Source organism: Elgaria multicarinata, chromosome 3, assembly GCF_023053635.1.
Source record: "Elgaria multicarinata webbii isolate HBS135686 ecotype San Diego chromosome 3, rElgMul1.1.pri, whole genome shotgun sequence".
Lineage (NCBI taxonomy): Eukaryota > Metazoa > Chordata > Lepidosauria > Squamata > Anguidae > Elgaria > Elgaria multicarinata.
Window position 1 is genome coordinate 106,144,353 of NC_086173.1, and position 27,435 is coordinate 106,171,787.

Consider the following 27,435-nt stretch of genomic DNA (forward strand, 5'->3'; position numbering starts at 1 on the left):
TTTGCAGGCAGAAGGAGCTCTTTTGTTCACAGAGGAGGACTCAGGCCCAGACAAATAATGTTTTGTACGCTTTCATTAAATTTTCACCTTCCCACTGCACCCGTGTTTTTTGAAAATCAACTAAACATAAAGACCAGGATCCAAAGAGGCAATTCAATTAAAAGAAGGGGATTGCACTGGCTCAGTTGAGTTTCTGACTTCTGGGAGGGACAATATGGCGTTATGAGAGAGGGCAGGCAGGGAGAATCAGCTATTAAAATTGCTTTTGAAACTCCTATCAGTTGCTATTCAACAAAAGAGGTTTAAATTCCCTTGGGACTCCCATAACTCTTTTCAGAGTTATTAGGTTTCCTGGCCATTGGATACAATCAATACACAGAAGTTGCTGGATACAAAATAATGCACTGAAATCAATGGCATAACTACAATTGACTTTAACAAAGCAGGGCTTTAACTGAAGTTTGGCAATTCAAGTACATTACCTCAAATTGGGGGAAACATATTTTTCTATATACAAAATCATTCACTTTTATGCTTTATTCATTTTCTTCAAGCAAAATGGATATTTATGTTAAATAATTATGTCCTTAATGCTTCTCATGTTTCAGTTTTATTGAAAACAAATTGATCTGTTTGTATATATACTGCTAACACTGTGTTCAAGCTTTCGTTAGTTCTAGTTTTCCAGATACTCTTCTTGTTCCCCTGTAAGGCTTTTAAAACGTTATGCTCCAACATGCTTCAAATGAAAACTGCTATAAGCAGACATAGCTCCATTATAATACTAAAAATATGTTATACAATTTAAAATAAGATCCTTTAAGGCATCCAGATATGAAAATGTTAATTTTAAATAATTATTTATTGAATGGTTACTTCTATGCCTATTCCAGCCATTCTATTAAGAAGTATTTTAAGCAATACAGCTAAATCAAGTTATAGGGAGGCAAATTTTGTAGTTTTATTCAAGGATGCCGCTAGGTAGGTGATTTGCAGTTGCAATTCTGTATCAATTGATGATTCTGTTCATGTACTGCTAGAATGCTCTATGTATAAGGATCTCAGAACCAAATACATTCATCCATTGTTAAGATCGTTCAAGGGAAAGCCATCCCTTGTTAAGGCTTCTTTCCTATTGTCTGATGCTGAAAAGTATGTATCTTTTAGAACTTCCATATTCCTTGTCAATGCTCTACAAATACATTCCACAAAGTCTAAAAGCTGTATGGAAAACTATTCAACTCTTAATGGTTTGTTGGTGGAGTTTTAAATTGTATAGTGTTTTATTCTGTGTTTGTGTATAATGGCAATTTGCTAAAACACAATAAAGAACTTCTCTCTTGCAGTATGTGATGCAAAAAGTACTTTTACGTAGGTGTGGGGTGGGGCAGAGAAGGTTGTCTAGACTGCAAGAATTTTAGAGAGCAAATTTCGAATATGTACCCAAAAGGTTCAGACACAAGACAGTCCAGCGAAACCCTTCCAAAATGAGTCATAATTCAACACACAATTTTGTTTGGATGTAAGAAATTTCTGACAAACTACTTATCTAAATCTGTTTGGTTTGAAAGTGAATTTGGGAGCAAGCATTTGATCGGCTGTCAGTTTTAGTCAGCAATTAGCTGGTGGGCATCTTTAGTCTCATATATATTTTGCAGGTCAATATAAGATTTAATGTACAATATTCATGAGCCACTGGCTTGTGCCCATGATGATTATGCACAATATTTTCATCAATATATTAATCAGCAGTAACCTCCAGTTTATGAGATAATTACAAAACAACCTTCTATCTACCAAGTTGCTTGCCCCTGGCATAGATTTATAGTTTGAAGCAAACCTGTCAGGTTAAATTAATTTGAACTAAACATCACCTTGTTGCCAGCCATGTATGTTTCACTGACAGAATCAGATATATATTAGAATCAGACATCTTTATCCTGTACATTCATTTTCCACATAAATATAAATCTTCTGTAGCAAACCAAAGTCCCCGGAAGTGAGTCTGCACATTATCACTTTAGTGCTTCTTTGGAATATTTTGACAAAATGTGCGTCCTAACAAAATGGATCAGCCTGGCCTCTGTGAAAAATATAGTAGCAAGTGTTGCTATAAAGCATAGTGCTCCCACAGCAATGTGAATTAACCTTGCCACCCATCCTTTATCACAGCACAGGAATACCTAGAAAAAAAGCAAACTGAAGTTACTATTTTTGTGTTAAGGTTAAAGGACCAGCTCAGAAGTTAAAGGGATCTGATGCTTCTCTCCATGGGAATATACAACACTTTTGTGCTAATACATTTTTTACTTAACTGTATTCTTGCAAAGCCTACCGCCATACTGTTAGAAATAGCTGGAATCACACGGTGAGAAACCGATTGAGACTCAAAACCTAAAGGCAATTCTAGAATATCTTTTGTTTCGATAGAATGCAGCTCAATTCAATCCATTCACACTTTTCCACCCTTTCCTCCTATACAACCATAACATCAAAAGAGCTGGGGAAGACCACTGAGCACACTGGGGCATCTCACAAGCACAGCAGACTGTCAGGCACAGAGCTTTGATCAAAATATTTTAAATAGTTTTATTTTATTTATTTTATTTAAAACTTTTGTATCCTGCCCTATGTCACTAGGATCTCAGGGTGGCGTACAGATAAAACCATACAATATATAACAATAAATATACATAGCTTAAAACAAACAATTTTAAGAGTAAGAGATTTGTATACTACTGGAGATGTTTTTCTATTATTCATTGCTTCACATTTCTATAAGAAATGCATTTGATCAAATGATATTTAAAAAGTTAAAATTTAAAAGTTACTTTTCCACAAGTTTAAGTACATTTCATAACTACATCCATATATGTCTATATATTTATTTGTGGATATATAATCTGTATATAGGCTGTGCAGTTAGCTGGAAAGTGACTGTTTGGGCAGCATCATGAACTATCTCGCTATTACTTGGTATTTGTATGTGAATATGTGGTTTTTTACATGTGCACTTTTTAGCTTATTTTATCTTTTAAAATTGGTATCTACTTTTAGGACCACTGCAGTCCCTTGCCAACCGAAAAACATATCAAAACACGTTTGGTATGGATAGGTTTTTATAACACCACAACATTGTATTCTACTGGTTTTATCTCTCTTATATATGTTTTAAATAGATGTTTAACTATATATAAAACATATAAATATATATATGTTTTTTAACTAGATTGAATAACTAAATATTTTATCTACATTTATTGGCATCAACATGCCCACATATACCACATAGCCACATTTTAAATTTGTAGGCTATAAAAACTTAGAGCACAATCCTATGGGTTGCGCCCTGGTTATTCATTAGCCCCTGAACCCGGGTAGTTACGAGTATACAATGTAGAGCAGATAGGGAATGGTCTTCTGCGAAATCCTCCCCTTCTCCCCCTCTGGGAACGCTCCCTTTTCACCCTCTCCACGCTCAGTTTTATGAGCACGGAGAGGCAGCCACCACGTTTCTTTCCGCGCTAGCTGCAAGAGGGAGGGAGGAAGTGCAGTTTCCTGGCTTTGAGCTCAGAGCACTATGAGCTCAGAAAACCGAAAAATTCTACATCCCCCCAGATGCTATCTAGAGGACATTGAATTGCTCCCTTAACCTACTTGGCTTTCCCCCTTTTAAACTGATATCTCTACCAAAAAAGCGGAAAGTATGTGTGTGTTACATATGTCCTGAAATGTTTACCCACTTCCACATATGGTACTACCTTAATGCTGTTCACCCAGACAGATCTTCGAGTACATGGATCAGAAAAAATCTAAAAACATTAAATTTTGGATTTTAAGTATTTTTAAAGAATTTAATAAAAATCCAAGGCCTATGCCTACAACTCCCAGCATGCCTTGGGTGGATCTCCCAAGAGTCTTCTCTTGCCACCAAACTATGACTCGGGGTCATGACCAGTACAAATTGCTATTATTCCTTCAGGATTCCATAAACAATATTTCTTCAGCGGGAGATATTGAAAATTGCTTTATGTTATAAACACTATTCACGGACCTGAGCAATGCTGGGCATATCAGCTAGTGTCTAATAAAACAATGAACTGTCATCTATTCCAACAGTGTGAAAGCAAAGTCTGAAGAGAAGGAGCATTACTCACCTCTGAAACACCAGTGGTCACTCCACTGATGACATAAACAACAATCAGCAACGGCGAAATAAGCAGGCCATTTAAAGGTCTATAAGGGCTTTCTCCAAAATATCTGTAGATGTAGTGGATGCTGTGTGTTATTCGAATGCCCATGTTGAAGCAGTTTGCAAGGATAAATCCTATGCTGCCTTGCCAATAGGTCAAGAAGTAGGACATACACAAAAATACAAAAGACAAAGCAAGCATGACAAAATTGTACCTAAAAAGACAAAGAAAAGGAAACACGTTATACCGATTCAGTAAATTTAGAATTTACTTTCTAAGATGAAGTGGAAGGAAGATAAATTATTTTTAATAGTAATAGAACTAATGAACCATGGCTGGTTTTGTATGTGTAAATCCAAATTATTAGAAGCTAATGGTGCAATCCTATGCATGTTTACACATAAAAACAGTTGTACAACTCCCAGCATTCCCAATGGTTGAATGAGGCATGGTGGCAGTTATAGGACTTGTTTATAAATATCTAAACATGCATAGGATTGAGCCCTAAAACACAAATTCCCAATCTGAATTTCTCCCCAGCCATTAACTCAATGGATAACCACAGCCAAGGTCCTAACATATACTCAGAAAATGACTTAAATCATGGAATTACCTTCTTCATGATGTGGTGATAGCTACCAATTTGGACCACTTTAAAGGGAGATTCTATTTAAAATTATTTCTCAGCTGCGTTTAAGGGTGGAAACCTCTCATGGATTAGACAAATCCATGGAGGTTAGGACTATCAATGACAACTGGTAATGAGATCTTCATCTTACTTCCAGGATCAGAGGCAGCATGTCGTCTGAGGAACAAACAGCAGGTGAGGGTGATTGTGGGAAACAGGATGCAGGACTAAGGAGACCTTTGTCTGATCCAATGGGACTCTCCTGCCTTCTAACAACAACAACTTCCCCAAGGGCTAAGAAGCCATTGGAGGGGGGGAACCAATTCCAATGACCACTGTGAGAATTTTCTTTCAAAAGAGTTTGTATCTCATAATCATACTGTATCAAGAAAGCTTCGCTAGTTCATAAAGACACGCCTCTACAGGAAATGTGAGCTAATAATCCTCATGAAAAGGAGGATTTATACAACATTATACTGAACTTAGGCTAAAATGCTTTTAATGAGCATCTTAAAGGCTGCCATCTTCCACTGGAACCTGTGACCTTTAGGTACTGATTTGATTTGATTTATTACATTTATATACCGCCCCATAGACAAAGCTCTCTGGGCACTACAACTCCCAGCATTCCTGACCATTGGCCATGCTGGCTGGGGCAGGTGGGAAGTGGAAACCAACATCTGGAAGGTCACAGGTTCCCCACCTTTGCACTAGTTGATACCTTTACTGGTGCTGAGAGTTTCCAGTTAATCACACCTTACAAAACTACAGCGTTAAAGTTGCATTATACTTGGCAAAAAGCAAGGGTAAGATGAAATAATGAAAAAGGATCTCTCTCAATTCCACAGTGACAGCAGCTGGGAGAGCACACCGTATTCTCCTAAATCTGTGTCTCAAAAGCTCAAAGCAACATAAAGTTTAACATTTGTTATCAGGAGTATAAGATTCCTATAAAGACAAGTTTCAGATGATCACCTGCTGTAGCACAAGTGGTCCCCTAACAAGTGGGATACAGCCATCCAAAGGGACAAATGACATTAGACCCTGCAAAGAGAGCAGGTGCACTGAAGAAAATCCTTACAATGCACGTGGTGTGCACACAGAGAGGACTTGTGTATTGTAGAGACCCCTGGGAGAATGCAGTGCATGTCTCTGTGCTTTTGGGTCACGGCTGGCAGAGGCCAAGCTACCCAGAATCAAGGTCAGTGCGTAGCTTGAGAACATCATTAAATTCCTTATACCACCAACCTGCTGTATATCCATCAGGACCTGGCATTTTAACATCCCTCAGAATGTGACTGAATGCCACTTCACAAATCCTATGTTTGAAAGTATAATCACTACTGTGAGGAATCCCCACTAATATCTGAATATCTTATTCATGTGAATTCTCTTTCTCATACAACATCGCACATAACATGGTGAGAATCAAAGAAAAATTACAGTATCATTTATTGTGGCCTTTTAGACCTACCTGTCCACTTCTTCTTTACACATCGAAGCAAATGTAAAACATTCTGTTACCCCATTAACCGCAAGCAGCAAGACATATAAACTATAGCAACGCAGAAGACTTGGACCTGAGAAAATATTGTGACAAGTAGATGAATAAAATGAAACCTCTCATTATTGAGCACGGAACACTAATGCAAATAAGAATATTAATAAATTATAACACCATGGCACACTATCAATTTACAGTCTGTGCTATTGAGAAAAAAATCCTACTGGTAGTTAAGCAGTAAAATATACAGTACGGTCACTGCTACGCTTCAAAGCACCCCCAATATGAGACACAGAAGGACTGATTAGTAGTTCAAGATGGGTTAGGGAATTATAAGGAGCCAAACAAGGTTGGCAAAAAAGGCATGGTATGCTTAACAATAAAATAAGTTCTTCTGGAACTGCAAGTATCTGGGAATTCCCTACTCCCAAAGCTCTCTTAAAAACAGATAAAATTGATTCCTCAAAAATGATGTTATTTGGAAGACATCCCGTAATGTTAATCTTCTATTGTATGGTGCTCCTTAGGATTCCTGGCATGCAGTTTGAGCTTTGTGGTTTTACAATTTATTAGTAGTACAGCACTATGGAAATAGATAAGCAGCAACTACCTCTATTTTATTAAGGCCACGATTTTATTGCATTTAGTGGCACATGCCTCCTAGTAAACATGCATAGAACCAAGCTGTATTAGTAAATCGGGTATACTATTTTTTTAAATGGCCTTTCAGAATGGGAAAACTGTAGCAAAGAGTTCCTAGTAAGACTGCTTATTGTTCCTCTTGTCCTGTGTCCATCAGGACTCGCTAATAAGGAGCAGGATCCAACAGGCAGCTTATGTCCCCCTGATTCTCTTCCATCCAGCTCATTGCGCAAGCAGCCTCCACTGCTTGCACAAGAGCGATGAAGCACTTCTGGGGCAATCCAAAACCAGCGGAAGCATTTGTTTCTAGAAGGAGATAGAGGTCAGTGGCATTCGCATAAGGGGCTTCCCCAAGGAAGCACTTAATCTCCTTTGCATCAGTGGCAGGTCCTGCTTGCGCAATGCAATCAGAGGGCACCAGGGCTCGCAGAAGGGAATCGTCGGGGCGGAAAGGAATCGGTGGGGGCGCAAGCGCCCTGTTGGGATTCTGCCCGAGGAGTCTAACTGATCATATCAGTTGTGGCCATGTGGGATCTACGTTTTGAACCTGCCACTATTTTTGGATATATCCCAGTACTGTAATAATTCGTATCTTCAAGAGGGTTTAGTACCAAGAACAGAATAACAAAGACTACTATTAAAAAATGTGGTATTTCTTTCATCAGTACTTAAAAGCAACATACCCAAACATGAGCTGGACCCATCATCACCATCCCTCCATAACATACAACTATATGACATTTTCTAAAACACAAAGAAAAATAATATTTCTGAACTGAATCTGGGCAATTTGAAGGGATCAGCTTTTCCATGTTGATATGATATTTTCACATAAAAAAAAAGAAACTGAGGAGCCTTTCACAAAATAATTTGATATCTATCAAGCTAATTTTCAGAAAGACAACCAAAGTTACCTGATCCCACACTGAGCATTGAACCACCATAAAGATCCAGCGCCAACTGGGAATAGGCATAACCAAAAACTGTAATAGTTAGGCCAATCAGAAGCACTAGTTTCAACAGTGATTCTAATACAGCTGCTGCCATGGAGATCTCATCCTAAAAAAAGAATCGCATTAATTTAATAGATGGAACAAATCAACATAACCTAGATTACTATGTCAAATTTATATGCACAATAATTAGAATTTACAGCCCACTATTTTTACTGTGCTAGTTACAGGCAAGTTATAATAATTAAACATAGCTGAATTGTGTCTAGAAGTATGAATATATTGAATGTGCTGAAAGTTAGAGACATAACTTAATTAATCTGCACAAATCCCTTCTGCTAAATCTGCTATGTCAAAGTAAACATATTAATTGAACTAGCTTCAAATATATAAGAGGAAAACAAGAACACTCAAAGCTCCTGGTAACCTACACAACATTATATGCATTATTTTTGAACTCTGCAACAAATCAATGCACTCTTAAAATACAAGACGTTACTGTAATTTAATACTTAACTCTTCAACAGCCAATGGGTTACTTGTGGGTTGCTTCCCCCTCAAACAAGCCACCCCGCCAAGTGTTCAGATGACATGACAAGCCACATGCAGGCAGCTAATTAGGGAAATGGCACCCTGCATGCACCGATGATTAAAACAAGTGACCGTGGCTTAATTATGCCACACTGGCTTGTTTTGATCATGTGAATTGGATCGTTGTCATTTACTTGTCATAGTTCATTACACTTGCGCAGTGAATCTAACTTTCTTTTTTCTCCTAATTACTTTAAACGTATGTAAGGGATGTACTGCATAATAAGGCTAAATTTACCTGTTTTTGCAACTTGATATCCTTCCCTCGTTCCAGAACCTTAGCAAAGTAAACATAAAAACTCTCTTCTATAGGCAAAAATATAAATCTAGCCGTCAGAGAACCGAGGTTATTCACTATATCATAAACACCTTTATAAATAAACAAGAAAAATACAGATAAGTTTTTTTCATTATAGCTTAAAAATTAAAAAGTTAAATGACTTCTAAGGACAGTAGAATAAGCACTGGAGACTATATATCTTTTTGAAGATGGATGGATACTAGTGTAATGTATATTTGCTGCTTGGACATCTTAATATTATTAAGATAGGATTGCTCCCTTAATGTTTTACTACACACCAAAAATAGAAATTAAGGTATGCTTGAAACTGTAATAAAAATAACAACTTAGATACCATTTTTAACATCTCACTGTCTTATATCACAAGCAGCTCGGCTACTGTTTGGAAGCAAACAAACCAAATAACCTTCTCTGAATCAGCCTGAAATGATCAAAATTCTAGTTTCGTATTGATGATCTTCACAAATCAACTCAAATCAATACTTTTTTAGGCTGCTTTTAGATTTCAGTTAATTTTTAATATGCATCCGTCTTCTCGTTTCAAGAACAAATAAGGCCACATAAACTTTTTTGTAAAAAAAATGTCACGCTTACCCTGGTCTCCAAAATTTAACACATTCAGGAAAGTCATCACATATCTCTCACCTATAAAAGCAAAGCTGAACATTAGCCTTCATTTCCCTTTCAATTATACTTGCAAGTGCCTGTGCAATGAGAGGCCTTAAAACTGTTATCCTGAACATGTGAGATAACAGACCCATCCATTACTATTCAGTGTCAATATTTGCAAACTTATTATTAACTGCGTAAGAAGGGCAAAAGAATGTGGAAGGTAAAATCTAAACAAACTGAATAATAAAACGGCTTTAATAATAGAAGCTTTGAAGCTGTGGTACTGGGACTGCTCAGGAAACAGATGCATGGAGGGGGTACTATGGGAAGGGGAAGCAGATCTTTTGGAGACAACTGGCAAATATTATTTTAAGATTGGTATTTATTATTGTTAGCTTAATAAATGATATTATTTTTAGGGCTCATTCCAATAGACTATTGTACACACAATTGACTTTGTTTCACACGATACAAAGATGATATTTATGAGCTGCTAAAATATACTCTTTCAAAACTTACAAGTTCAGTTGTACTAATCTGAGTCCATACTTACTTATTTATTTGTTACATTTTTATACCGCCCAATAGCCGAAGCAATCTGGGTGGTTCACAAAAATTAAAACCATGAAATGTACAACAACCAACAGTCTAAAAACACAAATACAAAATACAATATAAAAAGCACAACCAGGATAAAACCACACAGCAGAAATTGATATAGGTTAAAATACGGAATTAAAACAGAAAAGTTTAAATTTAAGTTAAATTAGGTGTTAAAATATTGAGAAAATAAAAAGGTCTTCAGCTGGGGACGGAAGGAATACAGCGTAGGCGCCAAGCAAACCTCTCTGGGGAGCTCATTCCACAGCCGGGGTGCCACAGCGGAGAAAGCCCTCCTCCTAGTAGCCACCTGCCTCACTTCCTTTGGCAGGGGCTCACAGATAAGGACCCCTGTGGATGATCTTGTGGTCCGGGCAGGTACATAAGAGATGTGTCTCGTTATAGACATAACATATAACCATTTCTATATAATTATAGGATTCTGATATGCATGTAGTGGATAGTTGATGATTCATAAGTGAAAATAAAACATATATATATATTAGCTTACATTTTAGGATTAATTCATGAATAACTACACTTTTAGAACGGCTGGGGAAAAATCCCAAAATAAATATATGCTACCTATTACGAGGTTTCATTAGACCACCTTTCTCTAAGCATTTTGGGTTGGATCTAGATAAGTGTTTAGCAGAGTTCTTCTCACAGTGGAGAAAGGGAGCAAGGAGGCAATCTTTGTGATTCCTCCTTCTCCCTGCACCTCTTGAAAAGCTGCTCTGGATGGCTGAGGTGATGCAGGAGGCAGGGGGAATCCGCAAGATGGCCTCCCACCCACTTTTTTCCAGTGGGGAGCCTCCACTAAATACCAGTGCTTCTTGTGAACCGAACGAGCCCTTCCATTAATGGCATTTCTAGTTTACACCTTTTACATCCTAATGGACTCACCAACAAGATTAGCATCTTTCATTCCAAAAGGAAATAGCATACTTCCCACTACTGTTTAGCCGAACCTGTTATACCAACAAACAATTCTGGAAACTGCAAAATTAGCAGCTATGGGCATTTTTCTTGTTGCTATCAACTGGCGAGGAGAGGGTAGAATTCAAGATGAAGAAAGTATCACACTCACCTTCTGTTAATACTTGTTTCAGGAACGACTGCTTAAAGAAACTCCAAGTTAATCTAGCTTCCTTCCAGTCAACAAATTCCTGAAAGTAAAATAGTTGTACAATTACTGAGGGGTGTTTAAGGAATTAAAACTCCTAAGTAAAATTATCAATGTAACATGTACATTGTGTATGAGAAGCATATAATACTGTTTGTGGCTGGTTCACACAGGTGAACAGCCTTGACAAGATATCTGTCAACCAACTCCAGTTATAGGGATTATGTTGAGAGTGCATTGTATGAGCTAGGGCTTCACACTCCTCCTGTGATTTCTGAGACCAAAGCAACACTTTTTGGTGTTGCCATAATCACAGCAATTACAACCGTGGGTTAGCGTGATGTGTGAACCCAGCTACTGTGTTCTAATAAACTGTTAAGTACACCTTTTAAGGCCTCCTCGTCTCTTCATTCGTCGTCTCATGCCTTCCCTCTCATCTTTTCTCTAGTGATCAGGAGGGTTCTCATACAGACTGTTAACCTGTACGAGCCATCCTTTCAAGCCAGAATCATGGAAATTCCTTCTAATATTATTGCTACTACACTATTAGTTTTCTTCACAAGTAAATTATTTGTTACAATTTCCAGCAATACAACCTAAATGGCTACAAATCATTGCCATTGAAAGCAATATATGCCTTTTCATATTAAAGTAAATTACTGTTTATTACAAATCAAATAAAGTTCAGAGATTTAATACTTCTCTATAATACAGTTCTCAATAAGCAAGATTTAGGGTGCAATCCTATGCATGTTTAGACAGGAAAAAATCATACAATTCCCAATGTGGCTGGCTGGTGCATGCTGGGAATTGTAGGATATTTTTTCTGTCAAAACATGTGTAGGATTGTGACCTTAGCTAGGTTAAGCTATGAGCAAAAGTAATTTCATAGAGGAAAGATACAATAATCTCTGAATATAAAATTTTGGTTATATAAACAGAAATCTACCAGGTAACATTCAAATATAAAACTGGCTGAAACAATATTTTTACTTAATAAGGTTAGTTTACCATAGTTAATTATGTCTCATGCTTTTCTTTTCTGAAAGGTTTCAAAGTTGAGCAATGTCAAGTTTCATTAAAGTCAAAAGGATTGTTTACTTTGTGTATTCAATGATATACACATCGTTGTGTATATCATTGTGTATAGACTGAAATATCGGACCAGTTCATTTCATGTATGGGTTTCTTAACTAAGTTTAAATTTAATCTCTATTCTTCAGTTTATTTAAAATATTATGCACCAGATAAGTGATCACCTTCAATTATTTCAAGTCATCTTTTATAAATTTACATGACACTGTATAACTCAAATATTGGGAAGGATTCAGGATCAAAATAACTGTATGGTATATTTTATAGCTGAATTATTAATTTAAGCTTAGAAGTCTGTTAAACTCCTTTGTAGATAAGAATGCATTTTTGTCTTATAGTAACCAACCACTAAAAAATATGTTTCATAAAATATTCTTAGATCAGCCAGAGCATTAGCTAATTAGAAATGTTTTTGCTTTAACTTGTGGAATAATGAAATATTTTCACATTAACTTGTAGGAATAATGCAAATTATAGAATATATTAGAAGAAATTAGACTGCATGTAATAAAATGGCAGCAAGATACAGGTAAAGAAACAGCTGGGGAACATGAAACAACTTCTTTATGTTCAACATTCAAGGGCAAGCATTTAAAACTACAACTACATGTTCTTCAACACTTAATTAGTGAAACAATGTTTTTGTTTTTTTTAAAAAAGCACAATAACAGTTACAAATGCCAAATAGAGGATTGTTCTTTCCCTACATGTAGTGAAAATGCCAATTAGTACAAATCTTGTGGTGGAGTCTGCCAAATGTATTGCATGCAATATTTGGCTATGCTGTTCACAAAATTCCACATTTTTAAAAGCTATATACAGTATGGGGGATGGCAAAGAAAGAGGATCAGTAATTGCTGAACAACATAGGATTGTATCCAGTGGTGTCATTCCACTAGTGCAAAGCTTCTACAGTTTGCAGAAAACCTTTTTCATCATTAAGCAAGTATCAAACCCAACTACGGCCATTGCTTAGGGGATCCCGGGAGCAGGGAAGGATGATCCCTCCCTTGCCCCAGGATCTTGCCCTCCCCTTCGAGCCCGCTTTTTCCATGGTCTCAGGCTGATCCCAAGACCGCAGAACATGAGTACAGGTGTTGCAGTTCTTCGCAAGGAGCCAGGACCCGTGCATGGGGTGCAGAACTCTTCAGGAGCTCTGCGCCCATTGGGGGTAGGGTGGAGGAGTGGGGGAAATTAATTTAAAATAAAAAAGACTTACCTTCTGCACACAAGCGCTCCTTCTTCTTTAAAACAAACAAAATGGTGGCCGCGATGTCACGTGCCACGTGTAGACCAGTGCGACGATCTTGCAATCATAAAATCGCGAGATCATCATGGTAAAAAACCCTGGTATAGCTGAGGCCTAATTCTGCTTGCTCTAGGTTTCATTCAGCCTTCCCCAACCTGGAGTCCTCCAGCTGTTTTGGACCAACTCCGATCAACCCTAGCCAGCATGGCCAATGGTCAGGAACACTGGGAGTGATTGTCCAAAACATCTGGATGACATCAGGTTGGGATAGGCCAGCTCATGCTTGCACAACCACTATAGGAATACCACTTCTTATATGTTTTTCACTAGCCTAATGCTGGATACAACCCAGGATTTTTACAGCAAGCCTTCTCTACCCCTCATTAACCATCGGAATAATAGGTACCACAAGAAAGCCAGTGAATAGATTTGTTTCTATATATAATAAACTATTTGAGATATGAAATCTTATTCAGTTATGTATTTTTCTATATTGGATATCAAAGTTATAAATACAGTTACTATATAATAAAATTGTATCCATGGAAGCATAAGTATTCAATGTTTATTTTTTTCAGAAAATATATGTTTAAAAAAATACGAAGAGATTTGAAAAATGACAACATGGCCACAAAACATTTTCACTATAAAGACACTAGGGATAATTTGGCTGTGCACGAATAGGATTTTTTTTTTGTGCCAAAATTATGGCTACTTGGTTTTAAAACTATTTTACTCACCTCATCTTGTACAAAATTGGGTAAAATAGATATCATTTGAGTAACTGGAAATGATTTTTTGGTTGCTTCAGGAGAACCCAAAAACTTCATGAAATACATAATGTAGCACAATACCAGAACACTGGTATATAAAAGCTGCAAGAACAAATTCTCATTAGTTACGTAGCCTACAGATTATTGCAGCAACATTTCCATTTGAACATTTCTATTAGAGCACCAGTAATATTCAAATGCCAAGTACCCAGGCCCACTTGGGGCCTCATGACATCACAAACAGCACACATGTGGCTGCACCTTTAAGCGAGTGCCATGTACTCCAATAGGGGCTGTCCCACCACCTCTGCATTAAAATGGCTTCCCCCAACCTGGCTCCTTCATTAAGTTTAGGAGTACAACTCCCATCAGCATGGTTGATGGTCAAGGCTGATGGGAGGGGTATTCCAAATATCCGGAAAGCACCAGGTTGGAGAAGGCTGCACTAAAGCATTACATTACAAGAAGGTGTTAAGAAGCCAAAGTGCTCTACTCTCATCACGAAGATGTATTAATGCATAAGTTAAAATGATGATAAGCTTATGCATTATCATTCCAGTTCATTCTTTCGACTTTTATCTTTCTGGCTAATCCAAATTAAAGCATCTCTTCTGTTTGATTAAAACTTTATTTAAAAGTCTCAAAATGAGAGTCAGGCTTCCAAAAAAACACATGGGGATTTTCAGTGGTTTTATTATATGTTCCTTCCTTATCCCTTCCAGATCAGTTTTTGTGAGGACACTCACTGGACCAGACAGAAGTCAGCCTTCTTCCCTTAGGAAAAGGTTACATTAACAGTGCAAACCTACATGTGCCTCACTGAGTTCAATGGGGTTTACTCCCAAGTAAGTGGGCATAGCATTGCAGCCTAGATGTCCAAGATACTGTTTTCTTTACATCTTGAATTGAAATTCGACAATCCTTCAAGTTATCTGCCGAAGAACCATACATGCTATTTATAACATCATATATGAAATATGAGATCTTCTCATTAAGAGGGAGAAGTTTAATTAAATGATATGACTGATGACACCTCCTATTGCCAGTTATTTTGTTTGTTTGTTTATTGTATTTCATTTCCATACTGTCCACTAGTCAAAGCTCTCTGGGTGGTTCACAAAAATTAAAGGAATCGAAACTAGTTACCTAGGGAGGTTGTGGGCTCTCCCACACTAGAGGCAGAGGCAGCTAGACAACCATCTGTCAGGGATGCTTTAAGGTGGATTCCTGCACTGAGTGTGTGTGGGGGGGGGGTTGGACTCGATGGCCTTATAGGCCCCTTCCAACTCTACTATTCTATGATTCTATGACAACAAAGTTCAGTACCAAAGTTAATCAAGCACAGTGTGTGCCTTGCAAATACATCTAGAAAAAGATGATATATTGCAAGTTAATCTACAGAAAAATAATTTATCCTACACACTTAGTTGAAAAAGGTTCAAGTGCATCTACGTATGGCAGATAACTGGCTTTGTGGCCAAACTGAAAGGTATATTAGGCTAGGCTAGAACTGGGACAGAGGAAGACCAGTGTGGACTTCAAGGAATTGTCACCTTCAGTTGTTGGTAGATAAGAGCAAAGTTTGGTAGCTGTAACAAACTAATGTCAAATTATTCCACTGAAATTCTTCTGCCAAATCAAACAAACAATAAGACAGGTATGAAATTGTACCTGGGCCAAAGAAAATATGTAGAGCCCCCAATGAGGATACAGAATTACTAGAACAACTGTCAAAAAGCATTTGCAAATGATTGAGAGACTTTCAGCAATAACCTGCAAAGAATAGACAAAGACCGTGTTAAGCATATACACTGTATTCCTAATGGCAATTCTTATGTAGCCTATTAAAAATCCTGTGATTCTCACATGCAGTCTTTCAGACATGCCTAAGAATGTGTAACAGTGAGTCACCATGAATGGCTCCTGCAAATGAGGCAACTATGAAAAGAGGACAATTTCTGCTTGTAGGCTAAAAATTTCTACAGCTTGTGTTCACATATTCTTAATTATGTGTTTTAAAAAAGGAATGGATCCAGACTAAGTTAGTCACACTTTGGTCCCATTGAAATAAATGGGACTTTAGTCACAATTTACTTAAGCCCCATTGATTTCAGTGGGACTAAAGCATAACCAATGGGCCAAGCCATCCTATCGCTGGGAATGCCCCGAGCCCAAGCTCTACCCCGGTTTGCCAGCAGTAGCTCTCCTGAATCCAAGCCATCACCATCTTGGGAGGGGAAGGAGAGAAAAACAGGGGAAATGGTGTGGGAAGGCGGGAGAGCAATCCTCATTTTCTTCAGTTCCTTCCCTTGAATCAATGGGAGGGAAATGACTTACGCCAGATCCTATCCTGGCATAGATTCCTGCTGTGTCCGTGGGATCCAATCTAATGCTAACATTAAATCATTACTCTATATTACTATATAAAGTCAAATAAGAATGCTTTTGTTGTTGAACATCATAGTATCCGGAATTCAGAATGAAAATGGCTCCTTTAAAAAATAAAAATCAGGTTTTGTCGTTTTAAGTTATTTACCACTTCATTCATCAGTCCATAAATAAGTTGTTTATACTGATGAGAAAACAAACAAGAATAACACTTTTTGCATATATTTTACTAACCTTTAGCCTTACAAATAAGTGTACTTGGGCTAAAACCCAAAAAGGTTCGCCTAGGAGTTCAATCACAGCAGAAAGACCAAAGGCAACTACTCCAAAGTTGTAGTGAGGAACAGCCTTTTCATCAGGAATTTGAAGTATATCCAGCCATACCCAGCCCAGGAATACAGACCAACACACACCCAAGGGGACTCTATGAGTTGGAAAGACAAAACCTTAGGCAGTTTCACATTTTGTCCCTTTTTCTGGAATCTTCAAAAGTGGATTAATAATAATAATAATAATAATTCAAAGTTTTTAGTTTGTTTTGTTTTTTGCAATACAGGAATCCAGATAAAATTTAAAAATATATGCATTTGTTTTCCACACACATATATGTACAGGGTACTTCTGAATTAACTACACTATTCTATGGGATGCATCACCAGTCTCTATATACATATTTGCTTCCTACACTTTTCAATCTGACACCCCATCCCCCACTTCAGTCTAGGACTGCTTTTTGCCCACTCACTCAAGAGCTACATCAAGGCCCAGCTGTGCTTCAGGGAGGTGTGGCAGTTAATATATGCATTAGATTCACATGAAACTAAATTAATCCCTAGAAGTGTAGCACTGCAGATAAGCTTAAATATGTCTTTTGCGGTTCAGGTAGGTACTGAGTTATTTAAGAATCTCTCACATCCTACCTTAACTGAGCCACATACTAAACTACCTGCCCTTTGACTTAGTCACAACTTGAAAGAAGAGAATGTTCTAGCTTTTCAAAAGTACAAGCAAAACTCAGAGATTAAACATATAGTTTAAAGCCTTTGAAGTTGCCTTCACAGGATTATATAAAACGTGCTGCTGCATGCTGAAACTAGGATTGCCACCTGTCAATCCAAATGTCGTAGCTTCCCTTTAAAGGCTATGAAGCAGAATGAACCAATACAGCCGACACACTTCCCACTTTATAACTCTACTGCCAGTGGTAGAACAAATCTAAAGCTTCCTGGAGCAGGTGGAAGAGAAGGTACAAAGGGGCCAGCAGAGTGGGAGAAGGAGGAGGAACAGAAGCAGCACCTGCACCTGCTATATCCTCTTCATCTGCTTTGGCAAGCATGATATCTGAACTGACAGGTGGAAACCCTTGCTAGGAGAGCTAATTAGGATAGTGATATTTCAATTTTATCTCTGTACTGAGACAACTGGGAAAAGAGGCAATAGAGAGAGCTTACTTTTAAAATCTAAACATTCCACTATGTCATTTACACTTACATTAGCCACAAAAGATTAAACGTTTTGCTCCAATTTCTCCTTGCGCTTCCACTCAGACAAGCTCTGCGGAACGCCTCTCTGGCTAAGAAAACAACTGTAGAGTAAAGCAGCATCAGCCTGTGCGGGTTTTTGGTTTTTTAAAAAAAGAAAAAGAGTATCATCAGCACAAGGTAACTGTGGATGAGGCAATATCGTAACAGCTTCCAACAAAACACAGCAGAGGAGATTGATTAACCAAACAGTCCAAAACTTGCTTATCGTATAAAATTTGCTATCACAATGTTGGGGATCAGGAATGCTATCAGCCACAGAACATCAAGTGATAAATATGCTAAATATACTAATAAATGACACAAAACAAAAGGTAACCTGGAATACACTCTAGCATAAGAACAAACTACTCTCTCACAGTGTTGCATGTTTTACCATTTTATGTGCAATTGTAACCCATTAATCTATTTTATAGACAAAGAAGGTCTAGAAATATTTACTTACAATGCATTATTACATTTCTACTCAGAAGCAAATCCCATTTAGTTCAATGGCACTTACTCCCAGATATGTGTTCATAGGTTTGCAGCTTTACTTTCAATTTTAGGCTCCCTAATAACAAAGTGTTATCTGGACTGCTTACAATGGCCTGGTTCAGACAACATGCTAAACCATGCTGCTTAACCACAAAATGGTTAAGGGAATGCACCTTAATGCATTCCCTTAACCATTTTCTGGTTAAGCAGCATGGTTTAGCATGTTGTCTGAACCAGGCCATTGTAAGCTGCCCAGATAACAATAAGAGTTAAAACCAACAAATATACCAATTAAATCATAAAATAGAGTAAATAAATAGTGCATTCTATCATCTTAAGATTTTTTTTAAACCTATGGCAAAGTTTAATTCCTTTCAGTGGACTGTTCAGTTTCTTTTAAGAGGAGCAATTTTGCTTTGAAGCAATCATCGGTAGAAAGAAATTGCACACAAGTATCCATAGTTCACTTCACAGAAGATATGCATCCAGCTACAGTATATATCTCTGCTGTAGATGTATAGTACCACAGATCTGGGAATTCCTCTTTGGGCATTTCAGGGTTTCTGATTGTTGGGAGAAGGCAGGGGCAAATGCTTATGCACACAGCATACAAGTAAGCCTAATTTATTTTTTAATGTGCAACAACATTTAGCTATAGACCTTGAATATCTGTTAAAATCAGAAATTACTACATAAACACCACATTCTCAATAGCAACTAGGTATTTATATAATTCAGGGGAGAAATTCATTTGTCCAAAAAACTGAATCACAAGTTCAAATTTGCATTTAGACGACACTGCACACATGTATTCAACTAAACAGTTTGATATGTCTCCTCGCAACATCCTACCAAGAAGCAGTGAAGTTAAGTGGAGTAATTTCCTTTTTCATTGCCCAGGCTTACAAAGAAATAAAACATAATACAACACAAAACTACCTTAATTTGGAAACATTAATCATTCATACTTTTAAAAGGAACTGATTATCATTTATTACCTTACATTTACGAGGCCAATGATTTCCTTTGATACGTATCGTAGAGTAAAAGCATTTAACCCAAAGGTAATTAGCCGGAACAGTATCTGTAAAATAAAGAGCGAAAGAAGAAATAAATCAATAGCAACTTGCAAACCGTAAGCAAAGTCAGAGCTCAAGTAGTAGCTCAACACTGCAAACCTATGTCCCCTTACCCAGGAGCATGATCCACTGAACTTAATGGGACTTGCTTCTGAATAGACTCATATAGGAATTTACTATTATTTGTTCATAGTGTGAGTTGGATGATATAAAAAACCTGAATACAAATCTCACCTCTGCCACAAACTCAGTAAGGGCACAATCCTATGCATGTTTAGACAGATTGTCAAAAACGTGGTTGGCTAAAGAGTCCACCTTAATTTGGATTTCTTGAGATAAACAGATCTATCTAGCTAGAAAGCACAATACTAACAATCACCAAGCCATGGTGATGTGGTGGAACAGTGGCTGCATTCAAACAACACAATAGTCAATGGTGGGGTAATAAACAACTCCACAGGTTTTTTTCTAGGGGGTACTCCCCATACAACATGATAATAATCAACCATGGTGTAGATTAGGACCAACGTTGAGTTGGCTATTAGTCCACGCTAAGTTGACTCACTCATCCTCTACCCTCTCTCCCCCACTCTCAGTCCTCTTGCAAGTATCCCATCAGACATTGTTGCTAAAAATCTATTCTGCCGGCTGGGCTAGAGCAGCAGCTGCTGCTTTGCCCACTCTTGCCTTATGACCCAGTGGCTGACAAAATAACTAACAGTGCCCACCACATAACACAATAACTAATGGTGATTCAAATAGCCAACTCTGCACAGTGTTGGTTCTTTGAGTGGGTTATTACGGCCAAATAACTAACCGTTTGTTTAAAAACTCCTACCACACAACATGATAATCCACAGTTGGTTAAATAACCAACTCTTGACTGTTAATACCACTGCTGGTTATAGTATTGTCTGAACCCAGTCAGTATGTTGAATCTATATAGATAAACAAGGACATTAATGATAAGTGCATTAAGATTTTGTATATGCTCTGATGATTTAGGGTACAACCCTATGGCTGGCTGGGGGATGCTGGGAGCTGGGGGACTTTTTTCTTTCTAAACATATATACGATTGCACCCTAAGAATCCTATGCACACTTATGTGGGAGTAAGCTTTATTGAACAGAATGGAACTTACTTCCTAATAAACTTACGTACCATCTGGCTGCTAGAAATGAAAGCCACTATTTTTTCACCCTCAGACCTAATTAGCAGTATGAGAATAATTAGAGAATTAAATTAGTAAAATAATGAGAATACAAATTGGTAAAATAATGTGTGATGCTCTCTGAATGCTTGGAAGGAACTCTAATATGATAATACTGCTAACTTTCATTCTAAAAATAAAGCAGATCTTATGAGTTAATATGATCACAGGCATTTAAAAGAGGAATATCTAGAATAGTACAGCAGGTTCTTAGCAGCATGGAAAATAGTGACAAAAAGATTATCATTACTAAAGGTTTTATATTATTCTACACTATAATTGTGTCCTTGTGCTTACTTTTCTGTCTTTATATAATGAAGTATCATGATACAATTTTAGTTCAATTCTATTGACCCCTAGTTTAATTGCCACACAGCTGACTATCAAACAATGCCCTTCCTTTGATACCATTGTTTTAGCTAATCTGCAAATATTTGCAGGATTACCTACTGATTTTCTTTTCTCCATTGGTAAATTCCCCTGATAGAGGGAAGTAAATAGTGGGGTCCAACATGAATCTTACTGGGACCAATTCTTTTCAACTTGTTTGTAAATGATCTAGAATTAGAAGTGAGCAGTAAAGTGGCCAAGTTTGCCAATGACTCCAAATTATTTAAGGTGGTTAAAACAAAGAGGGATTGTGAGGAGCTCCAAAAGGATCTCTCTAAACTGGGAGAGTGGGTATCCAAATGGCAAATGCAGTTCAATGTAAGTAACTGTAAAGTGATGCACGTTGAGACAAAAAATCCCAGCTTCAAGTATAACCTGATGCAATCTGAGCTGGTGGTTACCGACCAAGAAAAAGATCTTGGGGTTATGGTGTACAGATCATTGAAAATGTCAACCCAGTGTGCAGCCACTGTAAAGATGGCAAACTCATGTTAGGCATTATTAGAAAAGGAATTGAGAATAAAACTGCCATTATCATACTGCCCTTTTACAAATCTATGGAGCAGCCACACTTGGAATCGGTGTACAGTTCTGGTCACCACACCTAAAAAAAGATTATCGTACAGCTGAAAAAAACGTGCAGAAAAGGGCAACTAAAATGATCAAGGGTCTGGCGCATCTTCACTATGAGGGAAGGTTACAACAAGTGGGATTATTTAGCTTGGAAAAAAGGAAGGTAAGGAGAGACCTGATAGAGGTGTACAAAATTATGCATAGTATGGAGAATGTGTATAGTGAGCATATACCGGCTATTGGGCGGTATAGAAATGCAATAAATAAATAAATAAATAAATAATCCCCCTCCAACAAAATACTAAAACCCATAAAGCTGATTGGCAGGAGATTCAGGACAGATAAAAGGCAGTGCTTCTTTACACAGCACATAGTTAAACTATGGAATTCACTACCACAAGATGTGGTGATGGCCAGCAATTTCAATAGGTTGAAAAGGGGGTTGGATAAATTCCTGAAGGAGAAGGCTATCACTGGCTACTAATCATGATGGCTATATGCAACCTGCAGTATCACAGGCAGTAAGCCTGTATACACCAGTTTCCGGGGAACATGGGTGGGAGGGTGCTGTCGCACCATGTCCTGCTTGTAGGTCCCTGGTCGTCAGCTGGTTAGCCACTGCGGGAACAGAGTGCTGGGCTAGATGGACCCATGGTCTGATTCAGCATGGCTCTCCTTATGTTTTTATGTCTCCATTATAGTCCCACTGATGTTCATTGGATCCTTCTACATAGTAGCTTCCCACTAAAGTCAGCAGCACAGCAGAAATTGCCTCAGGGAAATTAGTTCCCTTTTCTCTTGAATACACCCATTCTGAATATGGGAAACCAGCCTTATTTATTTATTTATATACCGCCCCATAGCCGAAACTCTCTGGGCGGTTTACAAAGCAATGCCAATCCTATGCCCATTTCTCTCAGAACCAAACTAGATGTGACACTGAACACAACACTCAAAGCACACCGAATGTGTACATTTTTAAATTAATAGTAAGCATGTGGGCCGATTTTCTTTGGGGCTGACAGGCACAGCCCACAGGAAGGGGAGATTCCGTCCTTTCCTCTCTAGCTCTGTTCCTAACTGCACTCCTGGAATAGTATCCAATGTTAGTTGTACTTAGAGTAGATCCAATGAAATGAAGTTAGTCATGACTAACTTAAGTCTCATTCATTTCAATGGGTCTAGTCTAAGTAGGATTAACACTGGGTTCCAAAATGATAGCCACTCGACTAGCCCTGAAAGAAAACCAGGACTAAATAAATGATCTACTTATTTATGCTGAGAGATTCAGAAAGCAAAACACAGCGACAGATGTGTATGAAAACCCTAGATCCAGTGAGGAAGATACCTAAAAGGTATGTAGTAGGTAAATAGTTCTTTTCCATGCACTCCCATCCCCTGGATACAGCCTTGCCTATTCTACCATGAGCCCCAAATTGCTTGATGCAATTAACTGAATCCACATGGATTCACAAGAGATTTGTGAATTACTTTCTATAACTAAATGCTGTGTATTACTAGGAAATCCTGGGAAGTTGATGCTTAGAAGGACCACTCCATAAAGTATACATTTCTGAGAGAAAGTATTATTGCAAAAGAGACTTCAGAAATTTATTTATTTGTTAAATTTATATCCTGAGAAAAGTTTATTTTCTCAGGATATAAATTTATATTATCTGTAACAATCAGATACAGATAATATGTCACTCCACTTCTGAAATCTCTTCATTGGCTTCCAATTCACTCCAGAATCCAATATAAACTTCTCCTGCTGACCTTCAAAGCTCTTCACGGTCTAGCTCCTGCCTATCTCTCCTCTCTCATCTCACACTATCGCCCCGCTCGGGCTCTCCGCTCCTCTGATGCCATGCTTCTCGCCTGCCCAAGGACCTCCACTTCCCTTACTCGGCTTCGTCCTTTTTCTTCTGCTGCCCCTTACGCCTGGAACGCTCTTCCAGAACACTTGAGAACTACAAACTCAATCACTGCTTTTAAAACGCAGCTAAAAACTTTTCTTTTCCCTATAGCCTTCAAATATTGAGTTTGTTCTGACTCTATACTGTTAGCCTCACCCTACCCGGTGCCTGTTTACACTTCCCTGTGCCTGTTTGCATTCTCCTTCCCTCTTTATTGTTTACTACAACTTATTAGATTGTAAGCCTATGCGGCAGGGTCTTGCTATTTACTGTGTTATCTGTACAGCACCATGTACATTGATGGTGCTATATAAATAAATAAATAAATAAATAATAATAATAATAATAATAATAATAATAATAACAACATAACATTAAAATCCATCCAACAAAGATAAATCTAATAAATAAGATATAACAATACCCACCAGATTAAAACCTGCTTCAGAAACAAATCATCTGAGGGGGACAATTCTATGCATGTTAAGATGGGAGGGGAAAATGCCCTACAATTCCCAGCATGTCCCAACCAGCATGGTTGACTGGAAGGATGCTGGGAGTTGAAGGACTTTTTCCCCTCTCTAAACATGCATAGGACTGCATCCTTAGACACCAAAAGCACGTCTGAATAAAAATGTTTTAGCCTGCTGGCAGAAGGACAATACAGATAGAACTAGCCTGTGAATACACGTGAAGTAGATCACACAAAACCCACGCATAGATCATTATGTCTATATTGTGAAGCCACAAGTGGCCATGAAATCAGTTTGCAAACTCAAACCCCCATCAGCCCCAGTTAACATGGCCAATGGTCATGGGAGTTTTAGTCGAACAATTAAGCTGGCCAGTTTCTCCACCTCTGCCAAATAGGGTATTATTATTTTTACAACACTTCTGCAATCATCAGCTATGACAATACGTGGAAAGCATTTTTTAATTAGATTTTTAATAATTTTCCTTAGAAAAACTGTAAATCTCCAATTCCTCAAATAACTAGGTTAAAATTAAATAATCTGAACAGTAAGTTAATATCTAAACTGGATCAATCCTTCTACTAGATACATCAAGTTAGTTTTTCTATGTAATAGAACCACTCTGAAAATTTATAAAATATGAAAATTTGCACTCTGCCAAGTAACTATCAGACTTTACTTCTACTGTCAGTCATCAACATTTCATTTTTGTTCACTGCTTTGTTTTCTGAGCAAAGAATGAAGCAGAAAGGGGCAACCCTGAAAAGGAGAAGACAAAATTACATAGCGTGCAGGTTCCTTTATTCCTATACTTAACCTCACCCACTGCCATAGCTATTGGCCTTAAGAAATACCCTATATGGCAGGGGAGGAAACACGTGGTCCTCCAGATGATGTTAGACTACAACTCCAATTGCCCCTGACAGTTGGCCATGCTAGCTGAGGCTAATGGGAATTTGAGTCTAAATCAGACACAGGTTCCCCACCTGTTCTACAGAGTATTTTAAAGATGTTGCCTTTATAGGTAAAAGAAACAAAATGCATGCAATGCAATGCAAAAAAAGAGATGCAAAACCTGGTTATAAGAATGAGGTAACAGTGTAAGTAATATATTGTAGTAAATTAACATGGTTTAGTGGTCAAACTTGCATCACTGTTTAGAAAATATATGAAGCTGTATCAATGAGAAACTTCATTTAAATAAGTTATTTAAATCAGATTTATATCTTGCCAATATAACTTAATTTAATTACCTTGATTTAAAGCAATCCACCCTGCAGTTATACATTTCTGAGATGTGCGAAGTAGCCTTTGGGGTTGTTTCAGACAAGTTTGTTCATGCAGTGTCCATACTACCACAACAACATGAGGAAGAAGCACATGCATGCCAAACAGACACAGAACCCAGCCTCCAATCAAAGCAGTAATGTGTGTTCCAAAACGTCCCACTTTAGCAAGGAATGAAGTGTGGAATTTTTATTTCTTGCTTATTTTATTTTTTAGTACTTTTCTACATTTGGTATTTATTGTGTGCTTGTCATTCCTTACTCATGGTTGTTTTAAATGACATTGTGGCCCTCTAGTTTCACTTCTATTTTTAAAGAGCACTTTCAGAGAGTTTTGGGGAGCAGGGAAAATGCACTATTATTTGTTAAAGCTAAAGAACATGCTTTTTCCAATTCTATAATTGTGGTATTCCACTATATCACAGTGCCATTTAGGACATTTCAACACAAGAGGCTGTAAATAGCCTGAATCTACTTTCACTTTCATCATGGAATTGAAATCCCAGCACTACACAAAGAGTGTTCTTTTCTGCTACATAACCTCCATGTGGCACTGTGCTATAGAAGAATAGTACAAACACACAAATGAAAAAAGTGTTTTCTTTTGCTTTCAAAAACAATACATTTTCATTGCTCTACAAATGCTTACCCAAAGCACTGTTTAAAAACAAAAGCAAAGCTGAACCCACGAATGAGTAGAAAATGACAAGCCCCCAAAAATGCATTGTGGAGAAAAGCTCCTAGAGCTTAGGTAGCAGAAAAACAAGAAAGAATAAACTCCTGTGTGTAATGCTCCATCGCAATTTTGTGATGAAACTGAAAGTAGATACAGCGGATTAACAGCCTCCTGTCCTGTACCAAAACACTCAGCATCTGTTTCAGGACGCAACCCCTCTTACATTGCAAGGGAACCTCATTTTCTGTTGCTGTAATTGTAGAGAAACGGCATTCAAGGCACAATCCTATGCATGTTTAGACAGGGCGGGGAGGGGGAAACCTACAACTCCCAGCATTCCCAAGCCAGGCTGAGGAATGCTGGGAGTTGTAGGACTCTAAAGAGGCATAGGCTTGCAGCCTTAGGCTCCTCCGGCGAAGAGAAAGTGGTGCTACAGGCTTGTCCTGCCCATCGCCTTTTTTGGGAAACGAGCCAACCAGAACTATCGGCAGTCACGCAGGGGAAGAAGGCTACTGCTGTGCTCGCCTCGCCTCCATTCATTCCATCCTTGTACCGGCGGATACCTGCAAAAGGGCGCTGGAGGAGGCCAGTTGGGTGGTCTCCCTGAGCACGTCCTGGGAGCCCATCTTTTCCGCCGCCTTCCGCTCCCCGCCAGAGAAAGATACTCCACCGCCTCAGCTCTCCAGTCCATGCGAAGAATGCGCTCCCTGCCCTTCCACCAGCCTCATCCCCTTTTCCTCTGTTCTTTTTTCCCTCCCGGCCAGCATTACTTCCTCAAGAGGCAAAGCAGAAAATGGCTCCTCCTCCTCCTCCCAGGCGCGCTCGGATCTCGTCAGCGGGAGGAGGAAAAGAAGGTGGCGGCCTTCCCCACCAGCAGTGCCGCTTGTTCTCGTCGGCAGGTTGTACAGCCTTGCCGGGGCGAGGCCAGATCCTCTCCCCGCTTCCTCCACTCGCGCCTGGGGAATGTGAGAACAGCCTTTCGCAGCAAAACTGCGGACGAGCTTGTTGAAGGCCCAGGACCGCCGTAAGCAAGCTCGCCTGGTTCCACCTTGTAAGGTGTTGCCGAGCGGGGGGTGCGGACAGGACAGTGTTTCTTTGCCTCGTCGCAACTGGATTTGTTCCAAATACCCTTAATAAATTCAGAAGTACAGCTGAAGT

General features: G+C 38.4%; 1 protein-coding gene across 2 annotated transcripts; it reads right to left on the reverse strand.

Annotated features, from left to right (window-relative positions):
* Positions 1–1,289: 1,289 nt before the first annotated feature.
* On the reverse strand, positions 1,290–27,050 carry RFT1 (RFT1 homolog). 2 transcript variants are annotated; one of them, XM_063121170.1, is made up of 13 exons: positions 26,841–27,050; positions 19,672–19,757; positions 18,147–18,263; positions 16,890–17,079; positions 15,939–16,040; positions 14,235–14,369; positions 11,115–11,193; positions 9,407–9,457; positions 8,750–8,880; positions 7,882–8,026; positions 6,296–6,401; positions 4,158–4,407; positions 1,290–2,183 (listed from the first exon to the last, which is right to left on the reverse strand). In XM_063121170.1, exons 1-13 carry the CDS (start codon positions 26,901–26,903, stop codon positions 2,016–2,018), a joined length of 1,623 nt encoding a protein of 540 aa, XP_062977240.1. In that variant the 5' UTR covers positions 26,904–27,050; the 3' UTR covers positions 1,290–2,015. The 2 variants fall into 2 exon arrangements, with proteins under 2 accessions (XP_062977240.1, XP_062977241.1); XM_063121171.1 differs by lacking the exon at positions 26,841–27,050 and having other exon boundaries at positions 19,677–19,758.
* Between the last annotated feature and the right edge of the window lie 385 nt (positions 27,051–27,435).

What these genes read in the sequence shown, in the direction of transcription:
- RFT1 (XM_063121170.1), bottom strand. Translation starts at nt 26,903, where the DNA reads ATGGGCTCCCAGGACGTGCTCAGGGAGACCACCCAACTGGCCTCCTCC. An exon ending in GTTAAATTTTGGAGACCAGG is followed by an intron (nt 8,881 to 9,406) that starts GTAAGCGTGACA and finishes TTATTTATAAAG; the next exon opens with GTGTTTATGATATAGTGAAT. An exon ending in TGACCACTGGTGTTTCAGAG is followed by an intron (nt 2,184 to 4,157) that starts GTGAGTAATGCT and finishes CTTTTTTTCTAG; the next exon opens with GTATTCCTGTGCTGTGATAA.